The sequence below is a fragment of the Pseudophryne corroboree genome, chromosome 3, assembly GCF_028390025.1.
Source record: "Pseudophryne corroboree isolate aPseCor3 chromosome 3, aPseCor3.hap2, whole genome shotgun sequence".
Classification (NCBI taxonomy): domain Eukaryota; kingdom Metazoa; phylum Chordata; class Amphibia; order Anura; family Myobatrachidae; genus Pseudophryne; species Pseudophryne corroboree.
The window spans coordinates 250,876,035-250,903,039 of NC_086446.1; the positions used below are offsets into that span (position 1 = coordinate 250,876,035).

The 27,005-nt window shown below is 46.2% G+C and overlaps 1 protein-coding gene, 1 long non-coding RNA gene and 1 pseudogene across 5 annotated transcripts in view; 1 reads left to right on the plus strand and 2 right to left on the minus strand.

Moving 5' to 3' along the window:
- The window catches only part of LOC135057662 (uncharacterized), a 75,893-nt gene extending 55,993 nt beyond the window's left edge, over window positions 1-19,900 (minus strand). The window contains exons 1-2 of one of the 2 annotated variants that reach the window (XR_010244277.1): window positions 19,758-19,900; window positions 2,357-2,449 (exon numbers count right to left, since the gene is read on the minus strand). This is a non-coding gene — a long non-coding RNA (uncharacterized LOC135057662). The remainder of the gene's footprint in view (window positions 1-2,356; window positions 2,450-19,757) is intronic. The other variant, XR_010244276.1, reaches the window with a different exon arrangement.
- On the plus strand, window positions 2,949-3,053 carry LOC134899797 (U2 spliceosomal RNA; annotated as a pseudogene).
- A 3,927-nt stretch (window positions 19,901-23,827) lies between the features above and the next one.
- The window catches only part of ZNF217 (zinc finger protein 217), a 43,499-nt gene continuing 40,321 nt past the window's right edge, over window positions 23,828-27,005 (minus strand). For all 3 annotated transcript variants that reach the window (XM_063958986.1, XM_063958984.1, XM_063958985.1), the window contains exons 5-6: window positions 24,622-24,703; window positions 23,828-24,486 (exon numbers count right to left, since the gene is read on the minus strand). In XM_063958986.1, the coding sequence (XP_063815056.1) occupies window positions 24,639-24,703 (65 nt within the window). In that variant the 3' untranslated portion in view covers window positions 23,828-24,486; window positions 24,622-24,638. The remainder of the gene's footprint in view (window positions 24,487-24,621; window positions 24,704-27,005) is intronic.

Consider the following 27,005-nt stretch of genomic DNA (forward strand, 5'->3'; position numbering starts at 1 on the left):
TCCAAAACCAAAATCAAATCCCCGAAAGGGTGGCTTTGGCAAAACCAATCCAGATCCAAAACATGAGCGAGGATCCAGATACAAAACACACAATACGAAAAGTGCCCGCCGCGCATCTCTAGTAATTAATTATACATATGTAACATGTTACATTATACTGCACAGGACTATGGAGTATTTTCTGCAGGGCATTCCTGTTATTAATCTGGTACATTACCATGCATGCACTAGCTGTAGTTACTTACTATGTATATTTATCAAGGGGCCTAGAAGATGCACCCTCTAATGGTTAGCCAAGACTGTGGTGGCTGTCCACACCCCCACTGCATTCCCCTGGTGGGCCCTTCATAATACAGTTTGACACTGCCATAAATATTAATTGACAAACTGGCCCTTTAGTAACATTGAGGGTTTGGTTTTGTTTTTTGTTTTTTTTGGGGGGGGGGTCAAAATCCAAAAACAGAATCAGTAAACAAAATGTTAAGATTTGTATAGTATATATGTTTCCCTATTAGTACACCAGTTATAGCCCTCCTAACAGTTTCTCTTAGAGATATTTTTATTTATTAAAAAAAAAGTTTTTCCACCAAAAAGCTTTGAATAATTTATCAATGCCCTTCTTTCACTACATAGGCCTTAAAATGCATATGATAAAATAGCACAAGAGCACCCTGCAATAGTTATAATTAATACACCTACCTGGAATTGGTAAGTTAGTAGTTAGCAGTTGGTGTGACTTTATTGTGAATATCATCCCAAATATGATGTAGCATACTAGATCATGCATGGTAAGTATATGTAATCACTTTCCTATACAGATTTAGGTGGAATAAAATTCTACAACAAACGGTTTACATACCTTTGCTGTAGATGGGTTCACTACGGTATGCCGGCGGTCGGGCTCCCGGCGACCAGCATACCGGCGCCGGGAGCCCGACCGCCGGCTTACCGACAGTGTAACGAGCGCAAATGAGCCCCTTGCGGGCTCGCTGCGCTCGCCACGCTACGGGCACGGAGGGAGAATAAATGTCGGTATGTCGGCTGTCGGGATCCCAGCGCCGGTATACTGTGCGCCGGGATCCCGTCAGTCGGCATACTGAAGACCACCCGCTGTAGATAGCTAGCTAGATGATGGATACAGTAGATCGAAAATGCTTGCAGGTTGAATGTTATCACTTCAGTAGGATGATCATGTGACAGGTTTACACTATAAACTGCCATTGTGATGTCACAGCTTCATTGTGTAAGCCATTGTTTTGTAGGCTGATCATGTGACAGGCTTACATCATAATCAATCATAATTTTATTTGCTATAACTGTTGCTACTTGGTGAAACAGTGGCAGTTGGGAGGGAGGGAAGGAAAAGGGAGGATGGGAAATAGAGAGGGAGCGGTGGGATGAAAAGAGGGGTGGGAGGAAGGGAAGGAGAGAGTGGGAGGGAAGGGAGGGTAGGAAGGAGAGGAGGGGTGCGGTTGGGGGGCAGGGATGGAGGTAGGGGAACGTAAGAAGGGAGGGATGGGAAGCAGGGTCTTGCACTTTTTAGCCTGGAAGGCATGCACAAAGCATTGGCCCATGAATGGCAGCCGATCCTTAAAGTAACCCCTTTGGGAGTACCTAATTTTCAACAATTAAGATGGTACTTCCAGTTCTGGTAGCACCATCACCAGATATGTTGCCAGAAAATATTTTTTTTTTTTTAAATGCTTCCTTCTTAAAAAACATGTTAACACCAGCACTTCTGACATGCTTGGCCACCACCCATCCTATTCTCTACGTTTTCAATAATACTAAATATTTGCCTCCCTAATTTTACATGATTATCCCCATTATGTACTAAATGTAACTTGCAGGGACCAAGGTAGCAATAACCGCTGTCCCTGCAAATTACTTACCCCGCATATTAGAGCAGTCTTTAACATTTGTAAAAGAATCCTCCAAAGAATCTGCTACTGGGCATGCACACAGTCACTTTCTGGTGCTGGATGGAGGCCTGCAGGTGACAGAACATGACATCCTCCTCCTGCGAGAACGCCTCTGTAGGCATAAAGCAGTTTCTGCCAATTGAGGATGGTTTCATCTAATGGGACTAAACTTTGGTTTTCGGGGTTTAGTTTGGCACATAGGGGTAAGCCCACAGTATACATTGACAGTAATGGGGACTACAGTCTGATGGCGGAGTTAGCCTTTTGTAGGAGATCTCTGTTAAATCTCCTGGATTATGCTGTTCTTACATCGCAGTGATACATACAATTGTGCAGAAAATCTAGTTCCTTAATAATTTTATGAAAAACCATCTTGATATTTAGGCTCCTAAATTCATTTTAAAAATATGCAAAAAGATATTTTTTTCTCTTACCTTTATCTTAATCTCTGTGAGCAGCCGGGGGTCACTGTGCTCTACCTGCAGTTTGTTATGGCTCCTCATCTTCTTGATGTGCGTAAAGTGAAGCTGGGTACACAGGAGGAGGAGGAGGAGGGGTGCTGGGTATTAGAGGAGAACTGAGGAGAGGAGGAAGCAGGAGACGGGGGACAAGAATAGTAGGCTAGGACAGGAGAAGGAGAAGGGGTGCTGGGTATTAGAGGAGGAGGACCTTCCTGGATAGTCTGATCCCCTTGTAGGTCATAACAGAAAGGAGGCAGGACACTGTTATTAGCTCTGCCCCTCCCATAACCATGATTCAAAGCATTATGCCACAGTGGTGGCAGGGCATATGGATATTAGTTCCCAGAGCCCCGTTTCCTCAGCAATCTGGGTTTAACCTGCTTCTGAATGAAAATTAAGTGTGTGTATGTATATGTATATATATATATATATATATATATATGTATTCATTAATGTGTGTGTGTGTGTGTGTGTGTGTGTATATGTATGTGTTATCTACAATATACTCATCATCCTATGGTGCAGCATAAGTGAACATGCCACAAGTGTCACATCTTTGGATATAATCGCTTCTCGGCCTTTTGGCTAAGATCAAGTGTAGTATCTGTTCTTATCAGTTCACGCTGACTGACGGTGCTACCTTGTTTCTTGGACCGACAATTGTCCTTCTCAGGGCTAAGCTGCACCCGGGCCGAGAAGCCAGAAAAATCGAAAGTCGAGACTGCGAGGAGAAGGAGAAGATCGCTTGAAGAGGGTGAAGATTTGCATCGCTCCCCAGCTACAGCAGAGGGTTAGACTTGTTTGCTCTGCCCTCTGGAGAAGATACCCCCCCTCCGCCAGCAAGACTGCGTGGAGAAAAGGAACTTCGCCAGAGAAGCTTTGCATCGCCCCCTAGCTGCACTGGAGGGTTAGACTTGCTGGCTCTGCCCTCTGAAGCGACCGACCGCCTCTCCTCCTCTCGACGACAGCGCCGATCCTCCGCCCCGCCTTTTACGCCAAAGGAGCCGTGAGTATGGCCACCGCTGCCCCAGCCGCCGCTGTTCCAGCCCCCGCTGCTCCAGCCCCAGCTGCTCCAGCCTCTGCCACCACTCCGGCCACCCTCGCCAAGAAGAGCCAGGCCAAGACGGCGAAAAAAAACGCCAAAGCCCCCACCGGATCGGCCGCACCCAGCGCCACAACCCCTGCAGCAACACCGCCAGCGGCACCCACCCAGGTGAGCACCAAAGACAAACCGTCCCTGGAGCCCTGGATGAGGTTCACCGTGGTGATGAAGTTGAAGGAGGTGGATGGACGGATGCCGGACATGACAGTGGAGACCTTTGGGAAGAAGATGATCCTGGACCAGGGCTTCTCGACAGCTGAAACCCTCAGCATCCAGAATTACCTGAAGGGGATCTTCTACGTCACCTTCGCCTCCCTGGCCATCTGCAAGAGGTACTGGGAGGCAGTGAAATCGGCGAGACCCGAATCCCCTTTCTCCCGCTTTGTGGGCAATTGCCCTATTCAAAGAGAGGAAAGGCGGGTGACGGTTTCAATGAGGAACCCACACACGCCCATCAAGGACAACGTCACCTTCCTCAGCCGGTTCTGTACCGTCAAGAAGGACCCCACAAGGGTTCTGGATGGGAACAGCTTCTGGACTGGAAAGTGGGCGGTGATCGTCATCCTGCAGAAGGACACCTCGTGCCCAGAAGGAGTCAAGCACCTCCCCCAGTGCTTCTCCCTGGGGGGATCCCAAGGACTTCTCCACTACGCCGACCAGCCACGCAACTGCAGGAAGTGCGGCGGGTCGGGCCACGTGATGAAGGACTGCAAGGTCCCGGCCTGCAAGAATTGCCACATGGCCAGCCATGAGACAAAAGACTGCCCCACGAGGAAAACCTGCAACCTGTGCGGCAAGGTGGACCACGTCTACAGGGACTGCCCGAGTAGGGCGAGAACCTACTCAGCTGTGGTGACCGGACGTGCCATCCCTGCCCTCAAGCTGCTGCCCTCTGCTACGCAGAAGGAAAAGAAACCGCAGGAGGGTAAGAAACCTGCCAACCCCACTCCCCTCCCATCCTCCCTCACCACCCCCCTCCCCACCTCCACCAGCCCACCCCCTGTGACAGTGACTCCCATCCCTACCACTGTCACAACCCTCCCTGACCCCCCCTCCGACTCTCCTACCCAGCCCATTGTCTCTCCCAACCCAGCCACCCCTGCCCCCCCCTGACCTTTCTTCCCAGGAAGATTTCCCCCCCCTCCCCTCCCCTCTTACTCCAACTGCAGGTGCTGAGAAAACGAGGAACTGCAAGAGGAAGGAGCTCGACAGCCCGTCTGCGGACTCCGAATCCTCTAAGAAACTGGCGGTCGAGCTGATCCCGCTGGAAGAAGAAATGGAGGAGCTGGCGGAGGCAATCAGCAGGGAGGAGGAGGAGGAGCTGGATGCCAACGCCGTCGACTTACTCGACCAGATACTGGGAGTCAACTCGCCGCTACCCGAGCAGGGGAACCTGGCATCCGATGCCGAGGAAGCCCCGCCCGACGGAGTGGTAACGTAAATGTAGAACTGTTGCCTAAACCTCTCTTTTTTCCCCAACTAATGGCGTCATTTTCTATTTTCACCATTAATGTGAGGAGTATTAAGGATAAGCTTAGAAGACAGTCTGTGTTTACTTTCCTAGATAGTCAGAAATGTGATGTGTACATGTTGCAGGAATGCTCTCTTCCTTTCTCCAAGTCCTACAAACATCTGGGCAGGCAGTGGTCTCACGGCGCCTCCTATTGGTCCGGTGGGGGTGAGTGTAAGTCTGCAGGGGTCGCCATTCTTATCAGGGGGAGCCTCTTCACGCTAGATTCTGTTCAGGAGCTCGTCTGCGGCAGATTGCTTATCGTAGACGGTTCCTGGGCAGGTGAGCCTATTAGGCTTATCTGCGTGTACGCCCCCCCTTTCAAGAATGAGCGTTTGGAGCTTTTCCAGACCCTGCGACCGCAGCTCGCAACCACTAGGGCGGTAGTGATGGCAGGAGACTTCAACTGCACCATGGAGGAGGATGGACGCAGCACCAGCAACTCTACCAAGCTTGATGTGACATCTAAACTGCTCATAGAAATGGTGACCGAAGCATCACTGCGGGACGCTATGGGCTCCATGGGGTCCGGCTCCGTGAATTTTACATGGAGCCGCCCCGATGGCTCTGTGCGTTCCCGCATTGACTTTGTGTTTACCTCTAGAGCAGTGAAGCAGACGAGGCATTCTATGGTCCCCTGCTTCTTCTCAGACCACAGGGCCATTCTCTTCCAAGGAGTCCTGGGCAGCGGTTTTTCACCTGGCCCAGGCTCCTGGAAGTTGAATTGTGCCCTACTGGAAAGAGAGGAGGTGCTGGCGGAGCTGAAGGATGCCTACATCACATGGAAAAATGACAAATGTTATTTTGATTGTATGAGCGACTGGTGGGAATATGCTAAGGCTAACATTCGCAGTTTCTTTCAGGTTAAAGGGAGACAACAGGCGTGCGACCGAAAGAGGAACTTCAAGAGGCTGCAGAGACTTCTGCAGTCCCTGCTGGATCTCCAACGGTGCGGCTGGGACGTGAGAGATGAGCTGGATGAGACCAAAGGGGGCCTGAAAAGGCACTTTGAGGAGGAAACCAGACGTATCGTCTTCCGTTCCAAGGTGGAGAACCTTGAGAAGGATGAGAAGTGTAATTCTTTCTTTTTCAGGAAACTCCACTCTGGCCACACGCCCCTGACTGAGCTGCGAGATGAGACCGGCATCCCCAGACAGGGGAAGGAGGGCGTGATGAAAGTCGTCAGAGACTACTACAGCGACCTCTACTCCCCTAAGACCACAGACAGCGAGGAGGCTGATAAGTTCCTGTCAGGTATCACTAATTCTATTGATCCTGCAGGCAAAGCCGCCCTGGATGCTCCCTTGGCGCTGGAGGAGTTGCACTCTGCCGCCAGATCCTTTAGGCAGGGCAGGACCCCGGGCAGTGATGGTCTCCCAGCAGAGCTCTATGTAGCGCTGTGGGACCTCATTGGACCGGACCTGCTCGAGCTGTATGGGGAGATGGTGGTGGAGGGCAAAATGCCCCCATCGCTGAGGGAGGGAATGATCACGATCTTGTATAAGCGTAGGGGGGAGAGATGTGAGCTGAAAAATTGGAGGCCCATCTCTCTCTTAAACGTGGACTACAAGATCCTCGCCAAGGTGCTCGCTAACAGGCTGAAGGCTGTCATCGGACAGATCATTCACCCGGACCAGACCTGCGCCATTCCTGGTCGCAGGATTGCAGACAGCCTCGCCCTCCTCAGAGACACGGTCCATTACATCAAGGATCGGAACGTTCACGCGGCCCTGGTCAGCCTTGAGCAGGAGAAGGCCTTTGATCGTGTCTCACATGAGCTGATGGGCAGGGTTCTGCATAAATTTGGCCTCGGTAAAATGTTTTGTACGTATGTTAACCTGATGTACCTTGATATCCACAGCTCGGTGCTGGTGAACGGCTGGAAGACTGACCCCTTTTCCATCTTGTCCGGGGTCAGACAAGGCTGCCCTCTTTCACCTCTTCTTTTTGTTTGTGTTATAGAGCTTATGGCTGTATGCATCAGACGGAACCCAGAGATCAGAGGGATCGCCGCACCGGGTCGTGACCGACGAGAGGCCAAGTGTTCGCTGTACATGGATGACGTCACTGTCTTCTGCGCGGATCACCGTTCGGTGACAGCACTCGTCCAGACCTGCGAGAACTTCGGCCGAGCCTCAGGGGCTAAAGTCAACTGCGGGAAGTCAGAGGCTATGCTCTTCAGAAAGTGGCACCTGTCATCCTCTGCACCATTTCCTTTTGCCATCAAGCCCGACTTCATCAAGATCCTGGGAGTCTGGTTCGGCGGTGAGGGTGCAGCCCTGAGATGTTGGGAAGAGAGACTGGCGACTGTTCGACAAAAGATTGGATTGTGGAGCCTCAGAGAACTTACCATCGAGGGGAAATCACTTGTGCTGCGCAACGAGATCCTTCCCGTTCTGCAGTACACCGCACAGGCCTGGCCACCTCTGGCAACCGTCTGCAGGGCCATCACAAGGGCAGTGTTTCACTTCATCTGGGGCTCCAAGATGGACAGAGTAAAGCGTGCAGTTATGTACAAGGAGCCCCTCAAGGGTGGAAAGGGGAGCCCCTCAAGGGTGGAAAGGGTATCCCCGATATCCCCACCATGCTTCGAGCCTTCTTCGTGTGTAACTGCATCCGCAGGACAATGTACGAGAACTTGAACGATTCTGCAGGAAACTCCATGTCCCGTTTCTTCCTCCTGCCTCTTTGGAGGAACCTCGGCTGGGACAAATGGGACAGCTCCATCCCTTACAACTGGAACACTCCGTGGTTCTACCTGGACGTGTCCAAGTTCGTGAGGGAACACCAACTGGAGGGAGTTAAACCTGACTTATGGAAACCGAAAATGATCTACAAGCTCATCAGAGCTAAAGACGATTTGGAACCGATTCCTGGGCTCCCCTCAGCGACTGCCAAACAGGTCTGGGAGAATGTGGCCTCCAAAAGGCTCACAAACAGACACAAAGACCTGTCGTGGATGGCCATCCAAGGGGGCTTGCCCCTCCGGTCATTCATGCACTCCCGGAACCTGTGCAGGTACAGACATTGCCCCAGGTGCATCATACATGAGGAAACATCTATGCACCTGTTTTGGGACTGTGCCTGGGCCCAGTTGTTGTTGGATGCCCTGGAAAACGAACTGAAAAACTCTGTGCCAAGGAACTGTCTCACGTACCATTCGGTACTCTACGGACTATTCCCTGGCACCCACACCGTTGGGGCGATCCAGGAAGCCTGGCGCCTCATGAACTGTATTAAGGACGCTTCGTGGCTAGCCAGGAACCGCCTCATTCTGCGGAGGGAGAGGATGTCTATCCAGGACTGCTGCAGGCTGGTTCACAGCTTGCTCAGAGACTATTCCATCATGGACAGCCCTGAGGAAGAAGAGGACTAAAAACCCCCTTTTTCTGCCCCTCTCCCCTTGTTTGGACTGAATAATGAGACTTTGGGACCGTGGCCCCTTCCCCCTCACTCACAATGTCTGTTGTTTTATTGATGTCTTTTCTATTTATTGCCCCTCCCCTTATATGTGTCTGTCCTTCAATAAAGCTTCGGGCACGTGACTCACCCTCCCTCACCCCCCTACCCTCCACACCCATAGCCTTATTAACTGTTGTGTTATTGTATCGTTTAAATGCATAGTGCAGTCTGAGAACTACAGTGTAGGCTACAGGCCTGCGCCGTAGTTCTTCGACTGCACTATACAGTCTGCATCTGTGCTGTGTTTTGGCCTGTGCTGCGACACGGCACTTATGTTTGTCAATGTACCCGTCTGTTTTTTGCTACTTTATGCCAATAAAGACGCTTTTTCAATCTTTGGATATAATATGTTTTAACATGCGAGGACACAAGGCACTGTAATATATATATATATACACACACACACACACACACACACACACACACACACACACGTCAAGACAAAGAGGAGGTGTGCTCTGTATTAGAGGAGAGGCAGAGTACGGTGCGGCAGGAGCAGGGGATTAGATGCAAAGGGCCGGGGACTGCTAGGGACAGGTGACCTGTGGTGCCGTCATGTCCTTATTCGCGGAAGGCCAGTGACATACAGTACCGATGCTAACTAAGCATGGCCACATTGCCCTTTGCACAGACAGATTAGGGATGGCCAGGCAGGGGAGGAGAGGGGGCAGGGCCACGCGTCTGCATTGACCGGGCACTGCCTCTGTAAATAGCACAGTCTATGCTGCAATGCTGAAGCTATCAACAGCCAACACAAGTTCATACCTCCTAACATGACCCTCTCCAGGAGGGACAGGATGCTCTGCTCCTGCACTTCCCTCTTAATGTATGATTGCCATCACCTGTGTAGAAACACCTTTCTCATCCGTTAACCTGTTCAAAATATATGCCAGTAATCATAAATTAAGAGAAAGTCCAGGAGCAGAGCATTTTGCCCCCCCTGGAAAGGGTCATATTGGGAGGTATGTTGATTGATTGATGGATTGCATTGCATTGTGCAAACTTTAAAAGCATGGAGCCAGGATGGGCCGCAGTTGGCTTGTGGGTGTGTGTCGGAGGCGGATCACATGCAAATGACTGTGCATCATCCAGCCAGCGAGAGAGAAACTCATGATGCAGAAGGAGGGAGTGATGGAGAGAGTGAGTGAAGCAGGGAGAGAGGGGAAGAGGAAGGGAGGTAATGTACGACCCGTGCCTGCCTGCTTGTCAGTCAGTCGCCGCCGAATCAAGATAGAGCAGCTGGATGGGTCACCGAGGCAGATGTGTGCAAAATCTAGTTCCAACAGCAGGAGGGTCTAGCAAGTAGTCAAGTAAGGAGGTGCATTCTCCATGATGCTGTATTGCATGTATTGCAGTACCTTCGGGGCCGGTGCACCTTTCCTATTCTGTGTTCCAAAAATAGACTACTGACTGTATTGTTTTTTCTAATGGGTATGGGGTGCGCATTTGCAAATGTCTAGCATTGCTGAACTGATTTTGGGGGATTTTGCAATTAGGGTTATGTTGTTGCAAAACTGTATTCAATAATTGCTTGATCTTTCAAATGCTACAATTGAGAAAGACACCTGAAAATTACTCTGTGGAGTCTCATTTTGTGTCTACTTCTTGTCTCCAATTAATTCCCTACTTCAATTCAAGGCAAATTTAAACACGCTGGGGGGGGTCACCATGATGTGAGGCCTACCTAGGTCTCAGTCCTGAATTCGAATGATGAACGAACTAACAACATTTTCTACTTCTAAATTAATTCCTAAATTCTGCACTTACTGTAATCCAGTAGTTTAGCATTTCGACCCTTCGTTTTTGGGCATTGCTTTATGTTCAGACTGGCTGCTGCGTTTGGTGGAAAGACAGGAAAGGAACAACCGACTTTCGATGATATGCTGCATCTCCTGGAGTATGTCACCCTCAAGGAGCTGTCAGCAAGTAATTGCAGGCTATACACCCTAGCCCATTGTGACTTCATAGAATACGCATCATAGAAGAGGCATCCTAGAGTCGTGCCACCGCAGTGGCAGGAACTATCTATCTGTGTCAAAAATGAAAATCCGGTTTCATGGGCCTGTTTAAATAATCCAGATTTCATAAGAAGGTTTCATGCAACCAGAGAACCATCCATTGAAGAATTCACACTGCTTGATTCATACCTCCCAACATGACACTCTCAAAGAGGGACACAATGCTCTGCTCCTGGACTTCCCTCTTAATGTATGATTGCCATCACCTGTGGAGAAACACCTTTCTCATCCGTTAACCTGTTGAAAATAGGTGCCGGTAATCATAAATTAAGAGAAAGTCCAGGAGCAGAGCATTTTGTCCTTCATGGAAAGGGTCATGTTGGGAGGTATGTTGATTGATGGATTGCATTGCATTGCATTGTGCAAACTTTAAAAGCATGGAGCCAGGATGGGCCGCATTCAGCTTGTGGGTGTGTGTCAGAGGTGGATCACATGCAAATGATTGTGCATCATCCAGCCAGAGAGGACGAGAGAGAAACTCATGATGCAGGATGGAGGGAGGGATGGAGGGAGTGAGTAAGGCAGGGAGAGAGGGAAACAGGGAGGGAATGTATGATGCGTGCCTGCCTGTTTGCCAGTCAGTCGCTGCCAAATCAAGATAGAGCAGCTGCATCATGAAGAATGCACCTCCTTACTTGATTACTTGCTAGACCCTCCTGCTGTTGGAACTAGATTTTGCACACATCTGCCTCGGTGACCCATCCAGCTGCTCTATCTTGATTCAGTGGTGAGTGACTGACAAGCAGGCAGGCACTGGTCTTACATTCCCTCCCTTCCTCCCTCTTTCCCTCTCTCTCTGCCTCACTCACTCTCTCCATCACTCCCTTCTTCTGCATTGTGAGTTTCTCTCTCGCTGGCTGGATCATGCACAATCATTTGCATGTGACCCGCCTCCGACACACACCTAGAAGGCTTGAAAAAGGGACCTGAAGTGTCCCGAAACGCATTGGTAAGTCATCCAGTGCTGTGGACCAGTTGAGGACGCTTTGGACCTTTTGGGAGCCCTACTTTTGGGAAAAAGCCTCACGGAGCCAGATGCAGGGTATTTCCTGAAAGTACCTTGCACCAATCACACGATTCTAACATCAGTAGGACTTATTCCATTTTTTGGCTTTCCATCTGGCCCATATTAACTGTGTTGATTTTATGTGGTTTTAAATGTGTAAGTCTGTGTCAGTATTGTCCAATAAATCTGTACATTTTTTACGTTGACCACTCATCTATTCAGACACTCACATCATTCTTTGCCACACTCACCCCCAGAATAAAAGGGGTGGGGTCACGGATCCAAGACCAGCGCCAATAGGAGAAATCACCCCCACTTTTTCCTACAGTAGTTTGGCATTTCGACCCTTCGTTTTTGGGCATTGTTTTGTGTCCACAATGTACGCTGTGTTTGGTGGAAAGACAGGAAAGAAACGAATGACCTCCGATGATACGCTGCATCTCCTGGTGTGTGTCTCCTTCAAGTGCCTGTCAGCAAGTAATTGCAGGCTATACACCCAAGCTAATTCTGACATCACAGAATACGCATCATAGAAAAGGCATCCGAGTCGTACCACCGCAGTGGCAGGAACTTCTATCTATCTGTGTCAAAAATGAAAATCCGGTTTCATGGGCCTGTTTAAATAATACAGATTTCATGGGACGGTTCCGTGCAACCAGAGAACCATCCGTTGAAGAATGTCACACTGCTTGATTCATACCTCCCAACATGACCCTCTCCAGGAGGGACAGAATGCTCTGCTCTTGGACTTCTCTCTTTATGTATGATTGCCATTACCTGTGGAGAAACACCTTTCTCATCCATTAACCTGTTTAAAATAATGTCCGGTAATCATAAATTAAGAGAAAGTCCAGGAGCAGAGCATTTTGTCCCTCCTGGAAAGAATCATGTTTGGAGGTATATTGACTGATGGATTGCATTGCATTGTGCAAACTTTAAAAGCATGGAGCCAGGATGGGCCGCAGTCGGCTTCTGGGTGTGTGTCGGAGGCGGATCACATGCAAATTATTGTGCATCATCCAGCCAGCGAGAGAGAAACTCATTATGCAGAAGGAGGGAGTGAGTGAGGCAGGGAGAGAGGGAAAGAGGGAGGGAGGGAATGTACAACGGGTGCCTGCCTGCTTGTCAGTCAGTCGCCACTGAATCAAGATAGAGCAGCTGGATGGGTCACCGAGGCAGATGTGTGCAAAATCTAGTTCCAACAGCAGGAGGGTCTAGCAAGTAGTCAAGTAAGGAGGTGCATTCTCCATGATGCAGTATTGCAGTACCTTCAGGACCGGTGCAGCTTTCCTTTGTGCTCCTTTCCTTTGTGCTACAAAAAAAGACTACTGACTGAATTGCTTTTTCTAATGGGTATGGGGTGCGCATTTGCAAATGTCTAGCATTGCCGAACTGATTTTGGGGGTTTTGCAATTAGGGTTACGTTGTTGCAAGACTGTATTCAATAATTGCTTGATCTTTTAAATGCTACAATTGAGAAAGACACCTGAAAATTACTCTGTGGAGACTCATTTTGTGTCTACTTATTGTCTCCAATTAATTCCCTACTTCTATCTAGGGCAAATTTAAACACGCTGGGGGGTCATCAGGATGTGAGGTCTACCTAGGCTTCAGTCCTGAATACGAATGACGAACAAACTAACAACATTTTCTACTTATAAATGAATTCCTAAATTCATGATGTACTGTAATACAGTAGTTTGGCATTTTGATGCTTCGTTTTTGGGCATTGTCTTGTGTCCAGACTGGCTGCTGCGTTTGGTGGAAAGGCAGGAAAGGAACGAACGACCTCCAATGATATGCTGCATTCTTTTGTTTGTGTCTCCCTCAAGTGGCTATCAGCAAGTAATTGCAGGCTATACTCCCAAAACCATTCTGACATCACAGAATACGCATCATAGAAGAGGCATCCTAGAGTTGTACCACCACAGTGGTAGGAACTGCTATCTGTCTGTGTCAAAAATGAAAATCTGGTTTCATGGGCCTGTTTAAATAATCCAGATTTCATGGGAAGGTTCCGTGCAACCAGAGAACCATCCGTTAAAGAATGTCACACTGCTTGATTCAGATCTTCCACCATGACCCTCTCCAGGAGGGACAGAATGCTCTGCTCCTGGACTTCCCTCTTAATGTATGATTGCAATCACCTGTGGAGAAACACTTTTCTCATCCATTAACCTGTTGAAAATAGGTGCCAGTTATCATAAATTCAGAGAACGTTTAGGAGCAGAGCCTTTTGTCTCTCCTGGAAAAGGTCATGTTGGGAGGTATGTTGCTTGATTGATTGATTGATGGATTGCATTTCATTGTGCAAACTTTAAAAGCATGGAGCCAGGATGGGCCGCAGTCGGCTTCTGGGTGTGTGTCAAAGGTGGATCATGTGCAAATGACTGTGCATCATCCAGCCAGTGAGAGAGAAACGAAGTAGGAAGGAGCGAGTGATGGAGGGAGTGAGTGAGGCAGAGAGGGAAATAGGAATGAAAGGAGGAAATGTACGATGCGTGCTTGCCTGCTTGTCAGTCAGTCGCGGCACAATCAAGATAGAGCAGCTGGATGGGTCACCGAGGCAGATGTGTGCAAAATCGAGTTCCAACAGCAGGATGGTCTAGCAAGTAGTCAAGTAAGGAGGTGCATTCTCCATGATGCAGTATTGCATGTATTGCAGTACCTTCAGGACCGGTGCACCTTTCCTATTCTGTGCTCCAAAAATAGACTAATGACTGAATTGCTTTTTCTAATTGGTATGGGGTGCGCATTTGCAAATGTCTAGCATTGCCAAACTGATTTTGGGAGATTTTGTAATTAGGGTTATGTTGTTGCAAAACTATTAAATGATTGCTTGATCTTTTAAATGCTACAATTTAGAAAGACACCTGAAAACTGCTATGTGGAGTCTCATTTTGTGTCTACTTCTTATTTCTAATTAATTCCTTACTACTATCCAAGGCAAATGTAAACACGCTGGGGGGTCACCATGATGTGAGGCCTACCTAGGTCTCAATCCTGAATTCCAATGATGAACGAACTAACATTTTCTATTTATAAATTAATTCCTGAATTCATGATTTACTGTAATCCAGTAATTTGGCATTTCCACCCTTAGTTTTTGGGTATTGTTTTGTGTCCAGCCTGGCTGCTGCGTTTGGTGGAAAGGCAGGAAAGGAACGACCGATCTTCGATGATACACTGCATCTGCTGCTGTGTGTCTCCCTCAAGTGGCTATTAGCAAGTAATTGCAGGCTATACACCCAAGCCCATTGTGACATCACAGAATACACATCATAGAAGAGGCATCCTAGAGTCGTGCCACTGCAGTGGCAGGAACTTCAATATATCTGTGTCAAAATGAAAATCCGGTTTCATAGGCTTGTTTAAATAATCCGGATTTCATGGGAAGGTTCCGTGCAACCAGACAACCATTCGTTGAGGACCGTCACACTGCTTGATTCATACCTCCCAACATGACCCTCTTCAGGAGGGACAGGATGCTCTGCTCCTGGACTACTCTCTTAATGTATGATTGCCATCGCCTGTGGAGAAACACCTTTCTCATCCGTTAACCTGTTCAAAATAGGCCCACTTTTTACTCCTTAACATAAGAGGCAGATATAATAATGACATTAGATTTCAGAAAATTAAGTACAGATACTGATTTTGCCCACATAATGACTGCCTCCACTGTGTAGGTAACAGCATGAATGTAAAAAAATGGAATGAAGTCATACAGCATTGCTGTTTTATATGTGTTTACATGTAAGTGCATACCTCCCAACATGACTCTCTCCAGGAGGGACACAATGCTCTGCTTCTGGACTTTTTTCATAATTTATGATTGTCTGCACCTGTGTTGAACTAGTTAATGGATAAGAAAGGTGTTTCAACACAGGTGATGGCAACAATAAATTAAGAGAAAGTCCAGGAGCAGAGCATTTTGTCCCTCCTGGAAAGGGTCATATTGGGAGGTATATTGACTGATAGATTGATGGATTGCATTGCATGGAGCAAACTTTAAAAGCATGGAGCCAGGATGGGCCGCAGTCGGCTTGTGGGTGTGTGTCAGAGGCGAATCACACTGCAAATGATTGTGATCATCCAGCCAGTGAGAGAGAAACGATGCAGGAAGGAGGGAGTGATGGAGGGAGGGAGTGAGGCAGGGAGAGAGGGAAAGAGGGCGGCAGGAATGTACGACGCGTGCTTGCCTGCCTGCTTGTCAGTCGTCATTGCCAAATCAAGATAGAGCAGCTGGATGGGTCACTGAGGCAGATGTGTGCAAAATCTATTTCCAACAGCAGGAGGGTCTAGCAAGTAGTCAAGTAAGGCGGTGCATTCTCCATGATGCAGTATTGCATGTATTGCAGTACCTTCGGGGCCGGTGCACCTTTCCTATTCTGTGCTCCAAAAATAGACTACTGAGTAAATTGTTTTTACTAATCGGTATGGGGTGCGCATTTGCAAATGTCTAGCATTGACAAACTGATTTTGGGGCATTTTGTAATTAGGGTTACGTTCAGGCTCGGCACTACCCGCTCAGCAAAGGGATGCAAAGCAGGTAGGTGCCAGGCTGGGAGAGATGCTCTGCATCCCTGTGCTGCGCCTGGGCCCCCTGCTGTTGCTGCCGGCTGCTGTGCCTGTCACACCGTTTGACAGGCAACGGCACCAGCAGCTTGACGCTTCCCTCTAGCCCCCTGCAGTGCCCGTCCATGTCCTAGCCAGAAAGGGGGCGGGGCTACATGGCGCCGAGGGGCATTGCTACACGGGACCATGCTGTAGGAGGAGGACAGAAATTGCTGCAGATCCAGATTCCAGCCAGACAAATGGTATATTGAAGGAGAGTGAGAAAGTGTGTATCTATTTGTATGTATGTGTGTGTGTGTGTGTGTGTGTGTGTGTGTGTGTATGTATCTACAATATGTGTGTGTGTGTATATATCTATGTGTATGTGTATCTACAGTATGTGTGTGTATCTATGTGTATTTGTATGTGGGAGGGGGGCATAATTTGTTAAAAAATGGCACTTCTGAGGGCATTACATAGGCGTGCGCACAGGAGGTTTCTGTCCTCCCTGAGTTCGCCTAATCATGTCCGGCCCCCACCTCATGGTGCCGATCGATTCTCCCTGCGCCCAAGCCCGCACCCGTCCATTCTAAATTTGGTGTCGTCCGCCAGACAATCAGAGTTCGTGGACTGGCCATCTTGGCTCTTGATTTGCTGCAGGAGTGCTAGCTTTGATAGACTAACAGCTGGCGCCATGTTTCAAATGGCCACTGCAGGAGGGATTCTGTCAGTGAGGAGCGGGATTTAGGAGAGACGCTCGCTGCTCTGCGCTCTCCTTCCCTCACACAGCACAAGAAGCAGCAGCAAGTCAGCAACAGCAGCAGCGGCGGTGAGCACTACAGGGGGGATTATCTGGCACCTCTGGGGGGGAGGGGGGATTATCTGTATCTGGCACCTCTGGGGGGGGGGGATTACCTGTATCTGGTACCTTGGGGGGAAGGGGGGTACCTGTATCCGGCACCTCTGGGTGTGTGTGTGTGGGGGGGTTATCTGTATCTGCCACCTCTGGGGGGGGGGGGGGGGATAATGTGTATCTGGCACCGCCGGGGTCACACTGTGTTGCGTAATGTGAATTTCTGCTCATACTGTGTGAGGTAAGGTGAATTTCGTCTCATACTGCGTGGCGTAATGTGTATTTCTGCTCGTACTGTGTGCCTTAATGTGAATTTTGGCTAATACTGTGTTGCTTAATGTGAATTTCTGTTGATGCTGTGTGGCGTAATGTGAATTTCTGCTCCTACTGTGTGGCGTAATTTGAATTTGGCTCATACTGTGTGGCGTGATGTGAATTTCTGTTCATACCGTGTTGCTTAATGTGAATTTCTGCTCATACTGTGTGGCGATATGTGAATTTCTGCTCATACTGACCCTCATTCTGAGTTGTTCGCTCGCTACCTGCTTTTAGCAGCAGTGCAAACGTTAAGCCGCCGCCCTCTGGGAATGTATCTTAGCTTAGCAGAAGTGCGAACGAAAGGTTAGCAGAACAGTGCAGAAATGTTTTCAAGCAGTTTCAGAGTAGCTGCAGACCTACTCCTACCTTGCGATCACTTCAGACTATTTAGTTCCTGTTTTGACGTCACAAACACGCCCTGCGTCCGGCCAGCCACTCCCCCGTTTCCCCAGGCACGCCTGCGTTTTTTAGCACACTCCCGGAAAACGGTCAGTTACCTCCCAGAAACGCCCTATTCCTGTCAATCACTCACCGATCAACAGAGCGACTGAAAAGAGTCGCTCGGCCTTGTGTAAAACTGCATAGTTTTTTTGTGAAAGTACGTTGTGCGTGCGCACTGCGCCCCATACGCATGCTCAGAAATGCCAATTTTTAGCCTGATCGCTGCGCTGTGAACAACGGCAGCTATCGATCAACTCGGAATGACCCCCACTGTGTGGTGATATGTGAATTTCTGCTCATACCGTGTGGCATAATGTGAATTTCTGCTCATACTGTGTGGCATAATGTGAATTTCTGCTCATACTGTGTGGCGTAATTTGAATTTGGCTCATACTGTGTGGCGTAATGTAAAAAGGGGCACTACTGTCAGTAGCTGGTGAGCATGGAGACATGTGTGACAAATGCTGGTGTCCTGCGTAGAAGGAGTCTGAAGGCAAAGAAAGAGCCCAATGTGGCTCTGACTGCACATGTGAAAATTTTAAACTTTACTTCTGTTATATTAAAACTGAAATATTCGGCCCCCTAAATCTCCCATACTTTACAGATTGGCACACTCAAAAACAGGGTGTAGATGATGGGGGCATGGGGTGCAAGGGGTGTGTGTGTGTGGTGTGAATGCATATGCACCTCGGCCCACCACTCGCTAGTTCCGCCACTGGGTCAGGGATAGGTTGGAGAAGTGTAAGCAGCGATAGGGTGCAGCGGCAGCTAAGGCTCAGGGTTATGCTGTAGCAGACAGAGAGTACTGGCTGGCTTAATTTTATTTCTCTGGGGTGTATTATATCTACATTATCATTAGAATCTAGAGAGAAATTAGATTAAGCTATGTGATTTTACTGAGAGAATGTAAAATACTGCTAGACACGCCCCTCCTGCAATGCACCCGCTAATAAAATTAACTGCATACGCCTATGGGGCATTATATATAACCAGCGCTACTACAGCGGCTATTATGCATATAACCGGCGCTCCTACAGGGGCTTTTATGCGTATGACCGGCGCTACTACAGGGGCTATTATGTGTATTACCGGCGCTACTACTGGAGACATTATGGGGGATATGTACTAAGCAGTGATAAAAGTGGAGAAGTGAGCCAGTGGAGAAGTTGCCCAAGGCAACCAATCAGCACTGATGTAACATTTCTAATTTGCATACTTTAGAAGTATACAGAGCAGCTGATTAGTTGCCGTGGGCAACTTCTCCACTGGCTCCCTTCTCCACTTTTATCACTGCTTAGTACATATCCCCCTATGTGTATAAACAACACTACTATGCGCAGGGTAATGTGAATGAGATTGTGCTGCTGTGTGGCGTAATTTGAAATGGGGGTACTATTGTGTGGCCACTCCCCTTCTTTGTGAGACCACACCACTTTTTGCAGCACGCTGTCCCTTTGTAAAATATGGGAGGGCGAAAATGTATAGTTTGCAGGGGGCCGTCAAACACCCTAGCACCGGCCCTGGTTACGTTGTTGCAAAACTGTGGGGGTAATTCCAAGTTGATCGCAGCAGGGAATTTTTTAGCAGTTGGGCAAAACCATGTGCACTGCAGGGGAGGCAGATATAACATTTGCAGAGAGAGTTAGATTTGGGTGGGTTATTTTGTTTCTGTGCAGGGTAAATACTGGCTGCTTTATGTTTACACTGCAATTTAGATTGCAGATTGAACTCACCACACCCAAATCTAACTCTCTCTGCACATGTTATATCTGCCTCCCCTGCAGTGCACATGGTTTTGCCCAACTGCTAAAAAATTCCCTGCTGCGATCAACTTGGAATTACCCCCCGTATTAAATAATTACTTGATCTTTTAAACGCCACAATTGAGATAGACACCTGAAAACTGCTCTGTGGAGTCCCATTTTGTGTCTACTTCTTGTCTCCAATTAATTCCCTACTTCTATCCAAGGCAACTTTAAATTCAGGATGTGAAGCCTACCTAGGCCTCAGTCCTGAATTCTAATAATGATCAAACTAACAACATTTTCTACTTCTAAATGAATTCCTAAATTCATGATTTACTGTAATCCAGTAGTTTGGCATTTCGAACCTTCGTTTTTGAGCATTGTCTTGTGTCCAGCCTGGCTGCTGCGTTTGGTGGAAAGGCAGGAAAGGAACGACCGACCTCCGATGATACGCTGCATCTGCCGCTGTGTGTCTCCCTCAAGTAGCTATCAGCAAGTAATTGCAGGCTATACACCCTAGCCCATTGTGACATCACAGAATACGCATCATAGAAGAGGCATCCTAGAGCCGTGCCACCGCAATGGAACTTCTATTTATCTATGTCAAAAATGAAAATCCAGTTTAAATAATCCGGATTTCATGGGAAGGTTCTGCACAACCAGAGAACCAGCCGTTGAAGAATGTCACACTGCTTGATTCATACCTCCCAACATGACCCTCTCCAGGAGGGACAGAATGCTCTGCTCCTGGACTTCCCTCATTAATGTATGATTGCCATCACCTGTGGAGAAACACCTTTCTCATCCGTTAACCTGTTCAAAATAGATGCCGGTAATCATAAATTAAGAGAAAGTCCAGGAGCAGATCATTTTGTCCCTCCTGGAAAGGGTCATGCAAGTTGCTGAAAATGGGACCGGCCTGGGGAACAGTCTGCCTCTGATGTGAAGGGAGGAGTAGGATGGAGGGAGGGAGGATGGAAGGGTGGAGGGATGCTGCTTTGAAACCACATAGTGTTTTGTAAGCATTTGCCATTTGAAATGTTATATGAAAACAAAAATTGGATAGGCACAGTTTCCATCATAGCCCCTATTGTGATTAAATAGTTCTAAAACTAGTGCTGCTTGGTGAAACACTGTCAGTTGAAAAAGAGGGAGGGAAGAGGGAGCGAGAAAGGGTGGGAGGTGAGGGATAGAGGGTGGGAGGGGATGGGTAGAAGGGGAGGGATGCTGCTTTGAAACTTCTTAGGGGTATAATCTATTAGGATCCGACACTTCACTGTTCGCAGGCATTACCGACAGGTTTTTGCACGTTTCGATAATGTCGATAATGTCGATAATGCCCACACCTCCCACCCGCAAATTTGACAAAACCGGTTGATCGGCGGGTGAATTAATTGATGCACCTGTTTTTCACTCAGTCGGACATAAATCTTTCAGCATGTTCAACTGATGTGGTATTTGGTGCTCAGTTGTTATAATGAGTATATCAACCAAACAGAGAACACTAATCTGGCAGGGTAGAGCAACATATGATAATTGGTCTGTCCAACATCAAGTTTTATCTTACCGTCTTTGGCCAGCAAAAGGGGTAAGGGGGGGGTACACACTGAGAGATGTGTGCTGAGCGATGTATGACAGACCACATCTCTCCCCCCACTCAGCATAATGTGTGCTGAGCAGAGGAAGGGGCGCTCACGTCACACAGCAGTGAAGTGAGCAACCTGCTAGATTGTGCCTGCCTGCAGGCACAGTCTAGAACCAGCAATAGCGACACGCAGGGCCATGCATTGCTATGGCTATGGGGCATACACATGGAGAGATCCATGCTTAAGTTCTGAGCAATTTAGTCAGAGTGCTTAAAAATTAAGCACTGATCTTTCCGTGTGTACCTCCATCTAGGGTCTCAGCTGGACCTAAATAAAGCTGGCATTAACCTACACCAATATTGGCAGACTAGCACAAGCAGTGCTTGCCTTGAACATATCGTACCCTTACTTATAAACCAGATTAGAATATATACATAACACAGTGAGCTACTACCTGGTAATTATTCTGGAGTATTAAAACCAGCAAATAACCAACAGAAGTATTATCTATATAGTGTATTCTGGTTTTGACTGTCATTACGCCATTTTATAAATAAGGGTAATAATAAACCTTACGACCATCCTATAACATCCCTTTTACTTCAGTAATACATGGGCTACCTCTAGACCACATCACTGGTAATTTATATACTTAGAACAAAAGTTATCTGCACACTACTATATAAATTGGTATTCGGTTACAAAAAGAGGCCACTCCGTATGTTTTGTAAGGCATCATAATTGCTTAACAGGGGTACTACCTATAACTACCATTAATATACTGAAGGACAAGAAAGAAAAAAAAAAAAGGGGTTGTATCAGTAAGGTACATCTTACAGATACAACCCCCCCCTTTTTATTTTTTTTATGTTTTAGCTATGTTATGCAGTAAGTGTCCCCCCCAAAAAATGAGGAGTTCTTTTCTTGTCTTCTCTGTAGAAACCCCCCCCAAAAAAACAAGGACGCCTTTCTTTGCATGTATTAATTACACTACTCATTGGGAGCACCACCAACAACTGATTTCATAGTGTTAAATTGTATCCCCTTTAAGGGTATTTAATACGTTGGATTCAATATCAATGATTTTTTTGTCTGTCCTGTGCAGAATCACCTTCCATTACCTAAACATTGCTTGTACATAAAATGCATTGTACACCAGGACCATATTTATGGAGCATCAAGTAGATTTAACCCAGCAGTCATAGTTGCACAGGTAGGGCATCAGTCCAGCCGCTGCTCTATTACCATAGTCAGTTTTACAGTACATCACTCACCATAGCTGAAAGCAGGCGAGTTATGAAGCCTTTCATAAACATGACCTACCAGAAGAATAGTGACTCCTAGGAGAGAAAGGCATTGTGATAAACACCCGGCTCACCGCCATACAATTTGGGCATTTATCACAAGTACGCAAGAGCTGTGCAAAATGAGACTACAAACAATAAATTGTTCATATGACACAACACACATTAAGCATCGGCAAAGTGCATACACACTTGCTGATGCCAGCAGTGATGGAGCGGCTGCCATGCTACATTTGGCAGCATGGCCCTCGCTAACTAGGTCTTCCATCCACCCTGCATGTAGTGCCGATTGAGGAGGATGCTGACGACCTGCGGGAATGCGCAGTCAGCGACATAGTGGGTACACACTAGACGATGTGCCTGATCTGTCGGTAATATATCATCAAGTGTGTACCCAGCTTAATCATCTGGTTGTATTATCTTTGGGCATACCCTGCTATTTTGCATGGGAAATAAAAAAAATATGTCAATTTAAGTTGAACTGGTCTCTTTCAGGTCATAAAGAAATATATGTATTTACAAGACAAAATGATTGCAAAATACCAAGACTGTATTTACAAGTCAATATGCAAATCACATGGAACAACTTCAAAAAAAAATAAAAAAATAAATATAAAACAGGTTGATTTGGAACAGAAACCTTAAATAAACATATAGTCAATATTAATAACAGGGACATGAGAAAATATACAGCAGTATCCCAATAATTAATACTGCGTGATCAGGTATTATATGTAGGCAGAGCCAGAGATGCCAAATACTACAAAGCCCTGTACTAGGATTTTTCCCCACACACACGCACTCTACAGTGTCACAAGACCAAATCCTCTACATGGCTTGGAATATTTGGGTAGAAATGCACTGGCTTTAGGTTACTCCAAACAGGTGGCAGACAGAATTCTATGCCAGGTCTTAAACAATATTTGCATGAACACATGAGGCATCATAGATAGTGCTTAGAATTTACTTCATTCATTAGAGAATATCAGTACAGACATTGTGCCATGTAGCATAGTTGTATGCCCTTTACTCCCTGGCCTGAAGCAGACATGTTTAAGTCAGCAGTTAGAAGACACTGGAACAAGTGGAGCGACATGCACTAACATACCTGCCGGGACAAACTAGGGCTTTAACTCCAAAACCGCTTCAGTGCCACAGGTTGCCCATCCCTGAATTATATTTGCAGGGAAACTATAGAGTAAATATTTAGTGCAATGTCTCATAACAGAATTCTGCTTTCACTGGATGAATACGCAAGGGAGGGACATTGTCACACAGTAGTATTTTTCTATGAAATAGAATAGCAGCTCTGGGTGGACACCAACAGATAGAAGGCATGTTGTCCTCATGTCAACATCTACGAAACACCACCTCAAAAACAATATTGAGGAAGAGTGACCAAGGAATGACTCCACATTCACAATATAGGGACAAAGTATACATAAGGCTTTTATGGTTTTATGGGCAGAGTATTCCATTTAGGACAAAAAAAATAAAATAAAAACCCACACAGCTTAAATGTATACCAGTTAAACAAAGGCAAAGTTATTGTCAAAACAGAGTTTCTGCTTTAATTTGTAAAGTACAAGAGTTGAAATAAAAGAATTTGAATATGTGAAGCAGAGAACCGATGGGAAATGTTTTCTCGGGGTTTGCGAGGCAGTCAGCTACAATGCCATTTTAATTAAGGCATGACAATAAGACCAAGACAGTTCTTGCCCTTCAAATGGGAGCCAACTGATATATCAGATAAAGTGTACTCAAAATATAATATAGCTAATAAACACAGACCTTAAATAACAAAATAAAGCCATCCAGTACATCTTAACCATTTTGCTTATGGATTACCTCAGAGTACAGAGATGGAAACAAAACACGAACCAGTCTCAAGCAAGCAATACTCTGCCCAATATGACAGACACAGGGGTGTTCAAGTATACAGAAATTGGTCTTCCATTATATTTGGTCATTTTTAGGTGTAGAATAAACAAGTCTATGCCAAAAATGTTCGTCTCCACAAGATTCATTCCCAGAGTTTAGACTTCACTAGATTTGTAACCTAAGTTTATTTAAAAATAAAAAACCAAAGTAACAATTTAGTGTCATTTGAAAGTACAGGGTCCAAAGGATTCAGGGAATGGGTTTCAGAAGATCTCTAGCAGCTTGGAGGAATCATCAGAAGGCTCCAGTATCCTCCACAAATCCTGAAACAAGACAAACAGATGTTACAGTGATACACGTCAACAATTCAGGAAGATTTATTACTGACACAGCAGCAGATAATGGAAGCTGCAGCAAACGGACAATTACAATTTGTTTTCACAACATCTTAAACTTACCCATTAATACTCCTGGATTATGGAGAATTCATATGGTCCACATCTCTCTTCAATACACGGTGGTATAAAGAGGCATGATTTACTGTAGTGAAAGAAACACAATACCAGTCACTATCAAAGTTCTGGACAATTCCAAACGAACATATGTTTACACTTCAATTAGGAACAGGGTTATTAGTGTCATTTCAACAAATATCACAGAATCAAAGATTGAATGAGTCATTTAAAATGGATGCACAAGAACTATAGTCTTCAGAAGCTCGACAAATCCCAGGGACCAGGTCGCCATGACCCCTAGGTTTAGCTGCCTTGTTACCAAATTATGCAGGGAGGGAGGAAACAGATCCTGGTCAGCCCCAGCGCGGAGATTTGTGGGCGTGCCTGTATTGTAGTGGCCATTTCCTGATTGGAGTGCATGTGCTGAATGCCCATCCTAGCTTGCGCTGACTGCTGTCCCTGTCATATTATATATATATATATATTATATATATATATATATATATATATATATATATAGCGCGTGGGTAGACCAATGCAACCGACATGTTTCGGGGCGGATCCCCGTCCTCAAGGTCAGACAGCAAGTCCCTGAGGACGGGGATCCGCCCCGAAACATGTCGGTTGCATTGGTCTAAATAAATGACCTGATCATTCATATCGAGGAGTCTGTCCGAGTGCCGCCGCATACCCACGCTACATATTGTGACCTAGAGTCACCCGGAGGGCACCACAGCAGTTATATTTAAGGCTTATAGGAGTGCCGGGCCATCCACAGCTATATATATATATATATATATATATATATATATATATATATATATATATATATATATATATATATATATATATATATATATATATGTGAAGAAGTCAGCGGCACTCAGCAGACGGAATGATAAATAGAAAGTGTCTTTATTAGCGTCCTACGCCGTTTCGGGGACTAACCCCCGTCTTCAGGGACGTGTATGATCTGTCCCTGAAGACGGGGGTTAGTCCCCGAAACGGCGTAGGACGCTAATAAAGACACTTTCTATTTATCATTCCGTCTGCTGAGTGCCGCTGACTTCTTCACCTATCTACTTGGATCTTGCCACAGATCACAGAGGGCACCGCAGCAAGTATTACGCCATATACCCACTTGAGTGCCGAACCTAACCGCTATCTATCTATATATATCTATATATATCTATATATATATATATATATCTATATATATCTATATATACACATACATATATATACATATACACACACACACACACACACACACACATATATATATTATATGCAAAACTTGAAAGCGGCACTCTGGACACATGCACAACAACAGCGTTGTGTAGATCTACACACCGCTGTTGCTGTGCATGTGTCCAGAGTGCCACTTTCAAGTTTTGCATTATATATATATATATATATATATATATATATATATATATATATATATATATATATACATACATACATATACACCAAACGAAATCAGGTGGCACTCACAGACTTGTAGCTCGGTAGAAACAAACTTCACCCCGTGAAGATTTTTAATGAAAACGGGTAACGTTTCGGGACGTGTCCCCTTCCTCAGACAATTCGATAGTGCACTATCTTTTTGCACTATCGAATTGTCTGAAAACGTCGGCTACCTGTAAGCTTTGAATACACTCTTTCATGATTTAAAATCCTCGAGTGCCGTTGTCTCCTTTTGGAATCTGCAAATTTGTCCCAGAAGGCACCGGGGTTAAAGAGTAAGTCAGGAGAGTGCCGGTCCATTCTTCTATTATATATATATATATATATATATATATATATATATATATATATATATATATATATATATATATATATATATATATATATATATACATACATATATACATATATACATACATATATATACACACACACACACACACACACACACACACACACACATACACACACTGAAGAAAACCTGTATGCGTCGAGACAGCTGTCAGGCCACAGTTGTTGGATGTATCACTAATACATTTGTATTGAAGAATAAATCCTCTTCTGCTTTCAACTGAATCGTGATTGCTAGTTTTTACATTTTTTTTCTCTATGGGAATGTGAATATATATATATATATATATATATATATATTTTATACACACACACACACACACACACACCAGCCCTTTAAAATGATGGATCAGGACAGTATTGTCAGCACTGCCGGCTGTGCACGTCTGAGCGGAGCAACACTTGAATTGCTCCGCCGGGTGCTATCTAGTGGCCACCAGCACGCAAAACACTTGAAATCCCCCAATAGAGGCGAGGAGCAACGTAGCCTTTTATTATATAGGATAGACCTGGTTCCTCAGTCTGTTTGGCTGTTTGTGGATCTTTCAAAATGTGTTAGTGAGTAA